This window comes from Salvelinus fontinalis, chromosome 13 (genome assembly GCF_029448725.1).
Source record: "Salvelinus fontinalis isolate EN_2023a chromosome 13, ASM2944872v1, whole genome shotgun sequence".
Classification (NCBI taxonomy): domain Eukaryota; kingdom Metazoa; phylum Chordata; class Actinopteri; order Salmoniformes; family Salmonidae; genus Salvelinus; species Salvelinus fontinalis.
The window spans coordinates 52,993,127-53,008,332 of NC_074677.1; the positions used below are offsets into that span (position 1 = coordinate 52,993,127).

The window sequence follows — 15,206 nt, forward strand, 5'->3', positions numbered from 1 at the left end:
CAATGTTTTAAATGGTTCTTTATTTTCTTCAGATTGTACCCCTATTTTCTCATCTACAGTGTTACAGGAGTAGGGGGAAGCTAATTTGGCAGATTAAATTATCTACTCAGCCATAACACACAAGCCAAAGTATTATCTCATACAAAACGAAATCATACAAGCCCCATATCATTTTCAGCAAGACTCAATTTACATACAAACCAGCTACACTATTGAATCCATAAATCAGAATCAGTCTAGAATTTCCCAGCTATAGACTGTTCACCGCTTATTCATGTTTTTCCTTTTGCAGTAAAGGGACAGTGTTGATCAAGCCTCTGTATTTCACATAAACCTCAATACTATGAATTTTTATTTTATTTTACTGTTATTTTACCAGGTAAGTTGACTGAGAACACGTTCTCATTTGCAGCAACGACCCGGGGAATAGTTACAGGGGAGAGGAGGGGGATGAATGCGCCAATTGTAAACTGGGGATTATTAGGTGACCATGATGGTTTGAGAGCCAGATTGGGAATTTAGCCAGGACACCGGGGTTAACACCCCTACTCTTACGATAAGTGCCATGGGATCTTTAATGACCTCAGAGAGTCAGGACACCCGTTTAACGTCCCATCCGAAAGACAGCACCCTACACAGGGCAGTGTCCCCAATCACTGCCCTGGGGCATTGGGATATTTTTTTTAGACCAGAGGAAAGAGTGCCTCCTACTGGCCCTCCAACACCACTTCCAGCAGCATCTGGTCTCCCATCCAGGGACTGACCAGGACCAACAATGCTTAGCTTCAGAAGCAAGCCAGCAGTGGTATTGAGTCACTTCAGTTCAAAAGGAATTTTAGTCAATGTGAAATGATAACTAGATCTCCCCAGTCCCATGGACGGGAACATCCCAAAAAAGTACTACGGAGCCTCCTTCGGCACAAGAGAAAATACCACACAAGGCATGTCCAGCCAATTATTTGAAATAGCTTAAAACAAATGTTCAAATGAGCAGGACATGCAAGGGGCATCAGTAGTTTTTACAAGTTGAGAATTATAAAAACTTGACCACACACATTTGACAGAGCATCATATTCAACAGCCCCCGTGGAATAGTCTTTACGGCCACTTTACAGCAAAAACATACACAAAAATCTAAGCATCGGAGAAAAAGTGGTGCTGGAAAATATAAAAAGAAAAGTCACCATTACCTAATTTACATATTATGAGAGATGTAACACGGTTGCGAAATCACAAAACCATGTCCATAATAACTAGTCAGGAAGAATAGAAACAGATGGCCTATTCTCTATATTTAAAACACATCTTATGTAATAAAAATCAACATTTTATGTCTGGTTTTTCTGATGGGCACAGGGACAGTTCCATCTGGGGACCATCTCCAAGACAAAGAGCCAGCCCAAAGCACAAGGCCTGGGGGTGTAACCCCGATCTGTGCAGTCAGTCCCCCCTGTTTGATCACCAGCGGCGGTAATTCGACCCTCTGTTGGGTGGTACACGTTGACGCATCGTCGGCATGTTGCGGTATTTTGATAGGATGCTCTGGCTCTTCCTGAACACTGGCCTCTGAGAGAAGGGACGTGGCACAACGCCTCCCTATAAAAAGGAGGAAGAAATTATTTCAGCCAGACTAGTCAGAAATGCAGTCTTTCAGTGACATACAGCTTAATCCACCTGACACCACCACCTATATTTTCAAAAGGCCAAGGAGGCCCACAACACGGTCCGTGGGCTAAGATAAGTCATACTGACCATAAGTTATAAGAGCTGAATTTTATTTTATTTTTTTAAAGAAGCTTCATACCATGAGTGGCTTCCTAAAGGGACCAGGCAGATCAGGGCCTGGCTTTCTCTGGGGAGGAGGACCTGGTTTATGATTTGGGCTGCTGGGACAGAAGCTGGGTCTCTGTGGGACATAAGAGTAAAGCATGTGCATATATTGTGGAATGGAGTTGATCAAGAAATGGAATTGCACACTGAGGTTTCCAAAATTATGGGAGGCAACATTCAAGGTATTGGCATCCCTTGACAGTTTACGCTCATTACAGTAAGCATGTTAGCACTCCCAACACTAAAGCTATGAACATTCAGTTTTCTAATAGCCCAGTCAAAACCAGGAAGTGCTCCTCACCCGAGGTGGTCTTGGATTCCTGAAGGGTCTTTCAGGCGTGTGGTTCTCCTGTGGCTTGTCCGTTTGCCTAAAATGTGAAACAAGACAAAGTGAATTATCTGGCTAAATAATCCTGACTAAAACTACAGTTATTGCTGTGTGAAGCCTCATCCATTGTTATGCATCATACCATGTAACCCATAACCACAAAGATTTTACACCAACAAAATGGTTCCAGTTATATTCCATTCATAACAATATATTCACTTTACGTCAACTCTTTTACAATAATCCTCATCCAGTTTCTTATATTTAAATTGGCGGATTACCTTTCTGCATATCTCCAGTCTCTTGGAGAAGGGGAAGGACTGGAGTCATGAATTTTAGAGAAGCGTTCATTCAGCGTAAGTTGTTCATCTGAATTGTAATAGGGCTCTGAAAAGTCAGGCGAGAGTAAGAGAAGTCGCATTCTCACAATGATTCATGAATTATCTTTATTCACCAAGAGACGTCACATTCCTGTCGAGGGGCATCAAACAAGCTGTTAGCCAACTATGACTAAACAAAATCTCACAGTTCACTTACCTGTTTTGTTCTGTGGTGGTCTACTTCTATCCCTTGGGGGGCTGTCCTTTGAGCTGGAGTTTGTCCCAGGCGCTTGCCACTGGGACACGACGACTAGGTCACGAGCCAACCGTCGGTCTATAGAGGAAGAGCTGGAGAGAGACCAGCCGAGGTAGAGGATGACAAGAGATGAGCATCCTATTCAGTACAGCCTGAGAGGCCAGGTTTAGTAGGCAGTCAAGCAGAACATTATTACTAGTAGCCTCATCACCAGATGTTGCCCCGTAAGGGACAATTCCGTCAGTCTAAGTAATGCCCTGAAAAGTTGAAATGGTGTCATTCTGTAGAACAAAAAATGTAATATGTAAAAACAGACTAAAACAGATATTGGGGGACATGGAATGACAGGAAGTTACATGGCGGATGAAGGGAGTTAAAGGGCAGGCGGCTAAAGATTCATCTATAATCACTGAGAGTGGAATAATGGTCATAATAAAAGCTGATCGTCACTCGGGTACTTACAAAGAGCATGTAATGTCCATGGTTTCCTAACGCTGTTTTTCAATGAACCCTTCACCGAGTGAAAACTGACGTGTATGAAGTGGACAAGTGATGCTGATCGCTTTGATGACCTGGTCTCTTGGGGTCCACATTTTTACTTGAAGTTAAGTTCAAAGTCTGTCAATCCTCTCCAGCTCATTACTATTAAAATAATGAGGGGGAACAAGAGATTAAAGTATCTAATCAGTTCAGCGAAACGAGCCATTCGTCTATGATCAGTGATCTTCGGTTGATCCTTTTCTTCTCTTCGTTAAGTCTCACTTTCCAAATCGCAACTCTCCTGCAATCATTGGACATTCAATTTCAAAAGGGTATGGTGTTGTGATCTTGCTCTCCTGTCTGGTACAAGCAGTGTGATCAATTCAACTCGAGATCGTCCGTCTTCGGTCAGAACTCAGCAGTAGGCTTCAATAAACAAGCAATCTACAGAGCACGGTGTGAAGGAGCTTGCACTTTGTAGGAATGGATCCCATTGTGTACGTGTAGACATCCAATTGTACTTGTAATGCCACCATCCACTGAAAAATTGCTGCGATGAGATTCAGTGTACTGTACAAAACAGTTTCCCACTGCATATGTTCTGCATAGATGCAGATTTGATGTATTCTTTCATGCAGGAAAAGTCCACTGTTCACTGGCTTAGCCAGGTTCCGTATGATGTTAATGTAGAGGTGTGGTCCATTATCGCTTCGTTTGTTTCTTGTAGGTCTTTTGTGCATTTAATGAGTAATGATTCTAAATCACTTTTTAAATAGTGAGTCAACTGCATGGCTGCATTCTGTCTCTAAGAAATACAAGTAGTATTGTATGCATCTATGTATTGCCAGAGCATAAAAGGGGCCAACAGTTCAGGAACAGCAGCACACGTTGACCTCATCTTTGGACCATTGAGTAAATATTGATATGGAGATTCCTCAGTGGTAGTGTTCTCTCCTCTTGATGCTGTACATCCTCAGAGCTTCTGCCGCATGTTGTCAGTGGCAGTGTACTATCCCCAAAAGTCCTCTGGATGGCATCTTCAAGGAAGCTGCTGCATATTACAATGCCATTTGAATGTTATTGCTCAAACTGACTTCCTGCGGGCCAAATATCCCTTTGTCAACTGGCAGATCGTGTAACCCGAATTAGTATGACAGCTGTCCGTTTCAGAGTCTCCTCCTATATAGGTCACTGCTCATCCAGGATAAGAAAAGCATCTCCTTTCCTACGAGTCATGTTGGTGTGCAACGACTGTGGCATTTCAGCGGATTTAAGGGTATGGTCTTGTCCGCAGTCCTCTTCACAGATGGACCCTTCTGAACTTCTGTTCTGTCTGGGGGGGGCTTGCTGCGTGAGTAAGTTTCTTCAACTCATCCACTTGGTCAGTGAGGGACAGCACCACTCTAGCTTCAGACCCCAATAGCATCACAGAGGAACAGGCCTCCCATCAACAAATATGGATATGGCTTTTCTAGCATCTTTCAATCACATCTGACATTAATGAACAGGCTGATATTAATTCAACTTTGAATGACTGGCACCCAGAAGAAAGAAAAAAACACTTGTGAATTATTCTGTTCACTGCCAGCACACTTGAAAGTGCAACCCCAGAGGACTTTGGACATTTGATTTCAAAACGTAACGGATTCAGGACATCGCCGTAACTCCATTTCCTCCGAACATCATCACGCCCCAGCTCCCAGAGTGAGAAGGAAGATACCGTACCTGTGTGTGCTCAAGGCGCGCTGAGAGTCCACATGTTCCTTGTGTGACTCAGAGTTCCTGGATGACTTGGCAGGTGACTGATGAGGTATGGCTCTCTTCCTCAGCGGCTCAGCCTTTGCTTGGAAACGCTCCTGCCGAAGAGCGAACTTGGATTGTGCATTTTCTCTGGACGCATGCGGAAATTCCTCTTCATGGTTCTTGATATCTGCTCCTCTGGGTCGAAGTGGAGGTGCTTTGAGCCGCATCACCGACTCCGCTCTAATTTTACGCCCCTTCATCAAGAGACTCTTGTCCATGAGAGACAAGGGACGGCCGCCAAATCCCCTAGAGAAGTATTGTGGGATCTCTCTCCGAGGGCACTTTGGATGACCATGCTCCAGACCAAGGCCTGGTCCGCACTCCTGAAAATTCCGCTTGTGAGGTTGTCCACTTGGTCTTCCCTGCGGGCTGTTCTGGTAGAAAGAAGATGAAACGCCTTTCCATGCGGGGGATCTGTGGGGAGGGTGCCGAGAGCTGCCTTCCTGTGCCCACTCAGCGCTGCGGCGTCCGCTGCCCTCCCTCTCCCTTCCCACCACTCCATGCTGTTGCCTGGGATCTCGCTCAGCAGACCACCTGCACATCCATCACAAACAATACAACAAATGATTACATTGGAAGATCCATTATCGGGTGAAGCAGGAAACGGAGGTTTAGCGGTTCTTTATGGTGCCCCTTCACTTTAATGCCATGATACAGGTAAGCGTAAAACCTTCAGTGAGCATATACAAACTCTTTCCAGTGGCAGGCGCATTAACACCAGATCACCAAATTTTACCGTTTATTAGCATTGTAACACTGAACGATAATTTTGACCTCTGTGGTGTAGAGGACTACGTGAGGTTACACTTTCTCTTCATTTATTTTACCCAGCCCATACTGCCTCTTCACTCCTGTACCTCTCTGGATATGGGCCTCTGCCATGAAACTCCCGTGGATTTTTCTGGGTGGTGCCAGAAGGTCCACGTTCACTATTGTGTGGGTGGGGAAAGGGCCCTGGCCCATTCCAGCGCTTCCCCCCACGACCTGGGCCCTCAAACAACCTCTTCCCGGGGCTATGGTGCGGCCGGGCACCCCAGCTCCTATCCTCTTCATGGAAAGGACCTGGGTGCTTGTGGGTGCCCATGAAGGAACTGTGGGGGGATGGTGAGGGTGGTGGCCTCCTGTCAGGGGGTTGGTATGGTGAGGGTGATCTGTGACCTGGGTGTTGTCCATGGATAGGTGCTCCCCTCTGGCCCTGGTGCCATTGTGCAGGACTGTGTGGGGAGGACCTATGCTGGGCTTGGGGAGGACAGTTTGGCCTGGATGGGGGTGCCCTCCTGTGTCCATGATGGGGCTCCGATTGAGAGGGACATGTGTTGAAGGAATCCTGGTTTTGGGACCTCCACTGATTGAATTGTCGCTCCCGCCGTTCTCCTATCAGTGTGTGACTTTTGGCAAAGTGAGCGTGTCCTCTGCCTCTGGAATCTCTCCAGCTTGGAGGGGCCTTTCCTGGGTGGCCCCGGAATCCTCTCTGACCCCTGAGATGAGGGCTGTAATGCTCTTCGTGTGGCATGTTGTTGTAGCCATCCGAGTAGGACCTGTTGAATAACAAAACAGTCTTAAGAATCCATCCACACAATTCATGTTTTTTTTATCATTAGCCATGTCTACACTTAAAATAGTGTTACTTAACCTTCTCATACATGACTTCCAAACCTCTCTAACGGTCACCCCAGCGTGAGAGGTTTTATGCACGTGATGTCAGAATGCACTCACTGTATGTATTTTTGTATTTTTTAAGTTTGAATTGAGGCGTGTTCCCGCCTCATTGATTCACATAGAAGTAGCCTATTTCAGCGCTGCGGACAATTTACGTTTGAGGATTTATCGAGACGGACAAACTTCTCTCTTCGAGGAGAGCCCACGCACTTCAATATGTTTGCGCAGATCAAGTATGGAGATAGTTGGACAAATTTGAACATTTTCTGGCTGACGCTCACATTGCTTTGTACTGGTGAAAAATACATTCCGATTTTTGCATAGATTGTAATGGACAACTACGGAGGTGTGAAAAATACTTTTTAAAAAGGTTGTACTGATTATAATGAGCTAATGCTAAGCTATTAGCCAGCTATGTGTGGCGCAATGTTTGTTGACATTATACAATGCAGTCTGGGTGTCAGACCAAAGACGTTATAATGCGGTGAAGGAATGGTCCACAACATGCATACTATAAACAGACTTAACTCCTCCAATTATTTTTGGTTGATGTGAAGAAAAAAAAACTATGGTGGCACGCACAAACTACGTCAGATTACTTTAGATTTCTTGAAAGTGTTTTACTCAATTATTTCTTTCAGTGGTGAGCTCACCTGTGATGTGATTAATTTTAAATAGTAATTGCTATTAGCTAATTCATATTGTATTGGGAAGGCAGGCAACCTAGTGGTTAGAGCGTTGGAATTGTAACCGAAAGGTTGCAAGATCGAATCCCCGAGCTGACAACGTAAAAAAATGTCGTTCTGCCCCTAAGCAAGGCACTGTTCCTAGGCTGTCATTGAAAATAAGAATTTGTTCTTAACTTCACTAGGGGGCACTATTTTCCCTTTCGGATGAAAGGTTTGCCCAAAGTAAACTGCCTGCTACTCAGGCCCAGAAGCTAGGCTATGCATATAATTGGTAGATTTGGATAGAAAACACAAGAGTTTCCAAAACTGTTAAAATAATGTCTGTCAGTATAACAGAACTGATTTGGCAGGTGAAAACCTGAGAAAAATCCACCCAGGAAGTGGGATTTTTTTATGTTTGTAGTTTTCTATTGAATGCCATTACAGTATCCATTGACTTAGGACTCAAATTGCACTTCCTATGGCTTCCACTAGATGTCAAAAGTCTTTAGAATTTGTTTCAGGCTTGTATTCTGAAAACTGAGGGAGTATGACCTCTGAATGAGTGGACACTACAGTGTCCCAGAGCTTTTTCATGCGCCCGACCAAGAGCGCGCCTTTCTTGTTTACCTTTTATATTGACGACGTTATTGTCCGGTTGAAATATTATTGATTATTTTGACTAAAAACAACCTGAAGATTGATTATAAACATCGTTTGACATGTTTCTACGAACTTTACAGATACTATTTGGATTTTTCGTCTGCCTGTTGTGACTGCATTTGAGCCTGTGGATTGCTGAACAAAACAAGGTTTTTGGATATAAACATGGACTTTATCGAACAAAACTAACATTTATTGAGTAAATGGGAGTCTTGTGAGTGCAACCATATGAAGATCAAAGGTAAGTGATTCATTTTATCACTATTTCTGACTTGTAACTCCTCTACTTGGCTGGTTACTGTTTGCAATGATTTGTCTGCTGGGCACTATTCTCAAATAATCGCATGGTATGCTTTTGCCGTATAGCCTTTTTGAAATCTGACACAGTGGTTGGATTAACAAGAAGTTCATATTTAAACCCATGTATAACACTTGCATGTTGCCTAGTTAAATAAAGGTAAAATTAAAATAAATAAAAAAATAGTAGTTTGTCTGCCGAGAGTTATAAAAATTCGACCGCTTATGTCAATCTTTCCTCAGTTAGCACTAGGACAAATGCAGCCTACATTTTCCGGTTTGGATGATTGTGTTATGCTGCAGCTACTTCTGTGAATGTCTGAACATTGCATTCAAAAATGAACTGGTCTCATTCTTGACATAACTTTGTAAGGACTGTGTTTGTGAAAAATGTCTATGAAAAAATTGTGTGGCCAGCTCAAATGCTGATTGTTGCGTCATTCGAAACTGGACGTTCTAAACAAGTGTTCTAATCATAACGGTTTGAGCGTAAACTGCAGGGACCACTGTAGAATGATCACACCCGTGTTTTGTTGTTATGTGTGAAAAGGTTAAAACCAAATAAGTTAGTTTACTATTAGACTAAACCTTGTTTGTTGCAATATAACTAATATTCTGCAAATACCTGGGCTTGAACCGAGGAGGTCCGGAGTGATGTCTGACCATCTTTGGCATACACGGAATAATCTGTAGAAAAGAAACGTACTTGCATTGACAGAAGTTACAGCGAGTTTTAAACAATAAAGCCTAGCTAGCGGATTTGGCGAAACTACAGGTAGCTAACGTTAACCAATTTACAGATTTAGTTACTACCAACACAAAGTTCTTAACCCCAGAGACGTAACATGGCAAGACTTCCAGGAACCCTTGCGAAGAAGACCAGGGATTGAGTTCGGCGTGAGACGACCTTTAGACCAAATTACGTATTTCTGCGTTTAGCCAGCCAACGTCGCCATGACACCTACAAGCGTGATCGGAGACTTTTATTGGATTAGCAGTTTCTGCCTATCTTCATACTCTACTGTCTTTGCTACGAACTACACCATCGAAATAAGTAGCTCGCTAAATTAACAAGCTAAAGCACATCGACATATGCAGCCATTTTAAAAAGGCAAACATGTTAGGAAGTAGTTGCTTGCTAGGTACATGGGTGTCAGAACAATGCGACTAACTAAGTTGTAGTAACAGTTACTATAAAAAGTAGCTAGTTGCTAGCAGTGCAGCCTAACTATGGGGGAAATGTGGGATAACGTTGACTAAACGCAGCGTGCCAAACAACCTCGACTAGCTAGCTAAAAAGTTGTTCGCTTGTTAGCATTGGCCAGATATCACTAACGTGTTACCTAGCAATCTTTTAAACGATATAGCTAGACAAGTCTCGCCAAAGGCAAGTCGATCGCGCTTGTTGGCAAACGTTAGTTAGCATCTAGCTAAATAACCAACATGGTGCAGTTGAAATTATTTGGTTATGTGTACACTAAACTGGCTAGTCTAACGTAATGGTGTAGCTATTGTTGGCTAGTTAACGCGTTAAACTCCCAAAATCTGTGCTGATGTTAGCTATGCCGCTTAGAAAGGTGACCTATTCTTGGATACATCCACATACGACGAGTTGTTTTTAAATGGGACCTTACAATAAAAACCAAATGAATAATAGCAATAACTTACCTTTCAGTTTGTGTTGAAATGACGTTACTTTCAATCGCCTTCGTCATGCAGTCTGGTCCGTCGAATCTGTCCGGTACAGGGAGGGCAAAGATCTTCTAAACCAAAGATAGACCAACTAAACCAAATATAGACCACAGCCTTTCGTTTCAAAGGGAACAAATGACCCAAAGTGGGCAGAACAAGCATCTAGCGAGATCCTATTGGCGCGTTCTAGCGTCATCGGTATATTTCCGTTAAGGAACGCCTACGCGGTGACGTGCGCGTGTGCAATAACTCCAAACAACGCGATTTGTAAACAACTTTTGCAAAGGGTAAAATCTACAAACCTTAGTCCACTCTGTTCATAATATACTAGTTTTGGGAACAGAAAACTGTATTGAGATTAAATGTTTCAGCAATGAGAGCATTTGCAAAATCTCGTTCCATCTTCTCGTACTGCCCGCCTGTGGGGCTTCCTCTCACTACCATATTTGGTAGTGAGTGGAAATGCCTAGCGGATGCTTCACATTTAAACATCCAGTGAAATATCTGTCTCATTGTTCTATCTATGGGGAGGGTGTGCTGCTGCAAACACTTGAGCTGTCGCTCAGAGCCGTCTTCTTCTATGGTATCATGGCGGTCCCATGCCACCACCTTCTTCTTTTGGGGATTTGGTTGGGGGATCCGTCCAACTTTTAGGTGCATACACCACCATCTACTGTACTGGTGTGTAAGGCCATTCACATTATATTATATTATTAGATACAACAATACAAAATTGGAATTAAGGAAAATTACCCTACCACCTATTAGCCCTCTCTAAAAACCCACCCACCACCCATTCCACTACCACTCAACACCCCCTGCAACTGTTCTGCAGTAAATCCTCTCAACCCCAAGTACTTCTCTGGCGCTGCCACTACAGCCTCTATTTTCTGTGACTTTCGATTAATTTCTGCAGTACAATTAACAACCATGGCTATAAACGCTAAAAAGCCCACCTTACTGAAGCACATATTCTTCCCATCACTCTCTTGCTGGTTACAAGGATCCCTCACCTTGTACTCATCTTCCTCATTGTAGGAAACTGGGAAAAACCGACATCATACAAAAGAGAAAAATACATGCACACACACAAAAATAACATCCCATTCCTTCAGTCACATTCCAATTCAAGTCACATCCCTACAAGGCTCAGGAGCCTGTGAGGGCAGAACATCCTTTGACAGGATTTCTTGCAATGCCTCGGCTGTAGCCCAAGATGTACTCTGAAGGAGCCTGCCAATACTCATTTAGGTCCAAGGATCCAATATACAGTGCATTCGGAAAGTATACAGGCCCCTTGACTTTTTCCACTTTGTTACGTTACAGCCTTATTCTAAAATTGATACAATTATTTATTTAAATTGTAATTATTATATATATTTTTTACAGTCTAGTTTTAAAAAATTGTGAAAATTGACAAATTATCCAATAGATTATGATACATTTCTGGTAAGAAAAGTGGATGTGGCTTCCCGAGTGGCGCAGCAGTCTAAGGCACCGCATTACAGTGCTTGAGGCATCACTACAGACCTGGGTTCGATCCCAGGCTGTGTCACAGCTGACCCATAAGGTGGCGCACAATTGGCTCAGCGTCGTCCGGGTTAGGGGAGGGTTTGACCGGCTGAGATTTCCTTGTCCCATCTCACTCTAGCGACTCCTTGTGGTGGGCCGGGTGCTTGCAAGCTGACTTCGGTTGCCAGCTGGACGGAATTTCCTTTGAGACGTTTGTGTGGCTGGCTTCTGGATTAAGTGATTAAGTGTGTCAAGAAGCAGGGCAGCTTGGTAGGGTCTGTTTCGAAGGATACATGGCTCTCGACTTGCGTCTCTCCTGAGTCTGTTGCGGCGATGGGACAAGATTGGAACTACCAATTGGGTAGAAAAAAGGGGTAAAATAAATAAATAAAATTAATTTGGGTTTGGCTCATCATCACGAAGAGGAATAACTTTGTTTATTACGGTAGTCAGAAATAGCTGCAATGCCATGCTGGAGAGTGGTAACATTCAAATAAATCCCAACCCTTAAACAAAACGTAGGCTGAAAATAATTTGTATGTCATATCATAGGAAAAGACACCACATTCACATGGATTTGCACGAAGTGGCCAGTTCAGATTTGTCACTTAAAGCCTAAATATATCATACTTTGACTAAGACAATGACTTATTGAGATTTGACAATGACTTATTGACAATGACTTATTGAGATTTGTCACTTAAAGCCTAAATATATCATACTTTGACGAAGACAATGACTTATTGACTTAAATCGTTATGCAACATTATGGGTAAGCTTTGGCCATCGTCTTTCAGCTCGAAAAAGTGTATTTTTACTGGTGTGGATGTTTATGATCCAAGACTGTGTCTTTAAGACATTGGCGTTTAGTATTATTTTGGACATTTCATCTTCAGATTTCTATCAGTTTTTAAACCTCGCTGGACGCACCAGTTACACCAGTTACACACAAGTTACATAACAAAACATCTGCATCAAAAAACTCAAATTTTCAGATTTTTTGCATTGGGTGCTTCTCAATCCACCACACTTCCGCATCTGCGACATCCCAAAAATCTGTCCTCCCACAAAAACGTCTGAACAGTTTGACCTAGAAACTATTACCACTCTATGGAAAGGGACAGTGTTGCCAACTCCTCAGTAAGGAAAGTAGCTATTGGCTGTCCTAAAAGTCGCTAGAAGTCGCTAAATGACGTCATCACCTAATTTGCATAATTGGCCATGTGCATGTAATTGTGATGGACGCTGTAGGAGAGAGGAATAACGTCGTGGGAGAGACATAAAGTGAGTAAAAAACACCCTAAATATGTTTAGAACTACAAATTAACTTTCTTCTGTCGATTCTTTTTTTTTTTTTTATGTCACAATTCCAACTCTCCTCCTTTATCCGGGCTTGGGACCGGCAAAAGTGACCCAAAAGAGACACTCTGGCGGAGTTACTTATTTTTTATTTGAATTGTTTTTGTTTTTTTGTTTAGTTTTCTTAATTTGGTTTGGTTTTTAACCTTATGGTCCACTTAGGAGCCTACAACAAGTCACAGTAAAATATGACATTTTTTAACCATAACAGTTTTTACATTTTTTTGTATACAATCTACATTAACAATCTAAATGGACCAAAAAGAGACAATACTAAAAACTGTCAATGGCAATGTGAGAAAATGATGGTAACTAGTCTGGCCCTAATTCAGGTGAATTGTTTTCTTTTCCAGACCCCCCTCCACACACACACACAGGCTGTGCTGACTCACAGAAAGAGTGGGTCATCGTCATTTTGGTCAAGGCTCTCTATGGCAGGTTCAGAAACTGAGGGAGCTGACTTAAATGAGTAAGCAGCTGATGTGCCAAAAAGTTGCAAAACATTATCAGGCATCTGGCATCTGGTGTTCAGTCCATATCGAATGTACAGGATGGAGTTAAGGGTCTGCAAGGACGTCCGATTTCTAAGTTTGCTTTTTACCACAGTCATCTGGCTGAATACTCTCTCGACTTCAGCATTCGAGGGTGGTAAGGACAACACAGACACAGCAGCCATGGCAAGTTTTTGAAACGGGTTGATATCAGCTGCATCCCTGAACTTCCAAATCTCACTCCAGAAGCCCCGTGTGTTTTTTGTCTCATTCCATTTACTAAGATGGATGGCACGCCATTGCTGGACAATCTTGTCTATCTCTGCAGGGGTGTAGCCAAGGAGCTTGGCTATTTTTATATTTCTCCAGGGCTCTTATTGAGATTTTTTCTTTCACCTTTATTTAACCAGGTAGGCTAGTTGAGAACACGTTCTCATTTGCAACTGCGACCTGGCCAAGATAAAGCAAAGAAGTGAGACATAGACAGCAACACAGAGTTACACATTGAGTAAACAAACAAGCCAATAACACAATAAACAAGTCAATGACACAGTAGAAAAAGAAAGTCTATATACAGTGTGTGCAAAAGGCATGAGGAGATAGGCTATAAATAGGCCATAGGAGCGAATAATTACAATTTAGCAGATTAGCACTGGAATGATAAATGAGCAGATGATGATGTGCAAGTAGATACTGGTGTGCAAAAGAGCAGAAAAGTAAATAAAATAAAAACAGTATGGGGATGAGGTAGGTAGATTGGGTGGGCTATTTACAGATGGACTATGTACAGCTGCAGCCATCGGTTAGCTGCTCAGATAGTTGATGTTTAAATGTTGTCCGGCAGTCTCACCCTCATCTCATTAGTGAGGGAGATGGTGAAGGCTACACATCGCTTTCGAACATTGTTTTCATCCTCAGGCACATGGTGGAGCTCAGCTGCCTTTGACCCAAAAAGGTAACCAAGGTACAGTTTGGGACTGATGTATCCATCTATTGGCCCTTTGAGTACATCAACATTTGCCAGTGGATTCAGCACCCTGCTGCTCACAGACTTGATCAGGCTAACCAAGCTGTCAAGTAGCTTAAGAGGATCTATCTGCTCTCCCTCAAAAGCCTTGATGGCCAACTGTACCTCACCCAGCACTGACTTCACAAAAGTCAGATACAATATGATTTGAGGATCACTGTACATGGAGTATAAAACCTCAGCCATGTAGCAGTGTTCAATGGACTTGGTGACTGCGAAATGCAGCCATAGCTCCTCCCACTGGTCCAAAATGTGTGAAACCGCGGGTTCAATGGAGAGCCAACGTATGGCACACACCGTGGTTATCTGTAAAGGTTTCTCCCCACAGTTGATTGTCTCATATATGGCCTTGTAGGCCTCCCTGTGATTTGGAGACACTGAAAACCAGTTATAAGTCTCTCGTACCAAGTACTCCACACTACGGGGGATGGTGTCATTGGAAGCATGACTTACAGCAAGCTGCAGAGAGTGGCACACACAGCAAATAAGAACCAGATATTTGAGCCCATGCTCCTCTGTGCTGTTTTGGCTACAAATGAATGGGAATGGGGAAATTCTCACGAACATGATGGTGTTCTCTGTTTTGCTCATGGGACTCGTCTGAAGGTAACCAGCACTGGTTTAAAAAGTTAACATTTGTGGCCTGCTGGAGGTAATTTTGCAGGGCTCTGGCAGTGCACCTCCTTGCACAAAGGCGGCGGTAGCGGTCCTGCTGCTGGGTTGTTGCCCTCCTACGGCCTCCTCCACGTCTCCTGATGTACTGGCCTGTCTCCTGGTAGCGCCTCCATGCTCTGGACACTACGCTGACAGACACAGCAAAC

At 43.2% G+C, this 15,206-nt stretch overlaps 1 protein-coding gene across 1 annotated transcript; it reads right to left on the bottom strand.

Moving 5' to 3' along the window:
* Positions 1-3: 3 nt before the first annotated feature.
* On the bottom strand, positions 4-10,129 carry LOC129869001 (serine/arginine repetitive matrix protein 1-like). The gene is made up of 9 exons (XM_055943422.1): positions 9,973-10,129; positions 8,930-8,991; positions 5,875-6,555; positions 4,940-5,551; positions 2,696-2,826; positions 2,440-2,545; positions 2,132-2,198; positions 1,805-1,906; positions 4-1,596 (listed from the first exon to the last, which is right to left on the bottom strand). The coding sequence occupies exons 2-9, from the start codon at positions 8,977-8,979 to the stop codon at positions 1,459-1,461; spliced, it is 1,887 nt and encodes a 628-aa protein (XP_055799397.1). The 5' UTR covers positions 8,980-8,991; positions 9,973-10,129; the 3' UTR covers positions 4-1,458.
* Between the last annotated feature and the right edge of the window lie 5,077 nt (positions 10,130-15,206).

Coding starts and splice junctions, on each gene's coding strand:
- LOC129869001 (XM_055943422.1), bottom strand. CDS start 8,979: ATGCCAAAGATGGTCAGACATCACTCCGGACCTCCTCGGTTCAAGCCC. Junction 6,556..8,929: donor CCTCCTCGGTTCAAGCCCAG/GTATTTGCAGAA, acceptor GTTATTCAACAG/GTCCTACTCGGATGGCTACA. Junction 5,552..5,874: donor AGAGGCCCATATCCAGAGAG/GTACAGGAGTGA, acceptor ATGGATGTGCAG/GTGGTCTGCTGAGCGAGATC.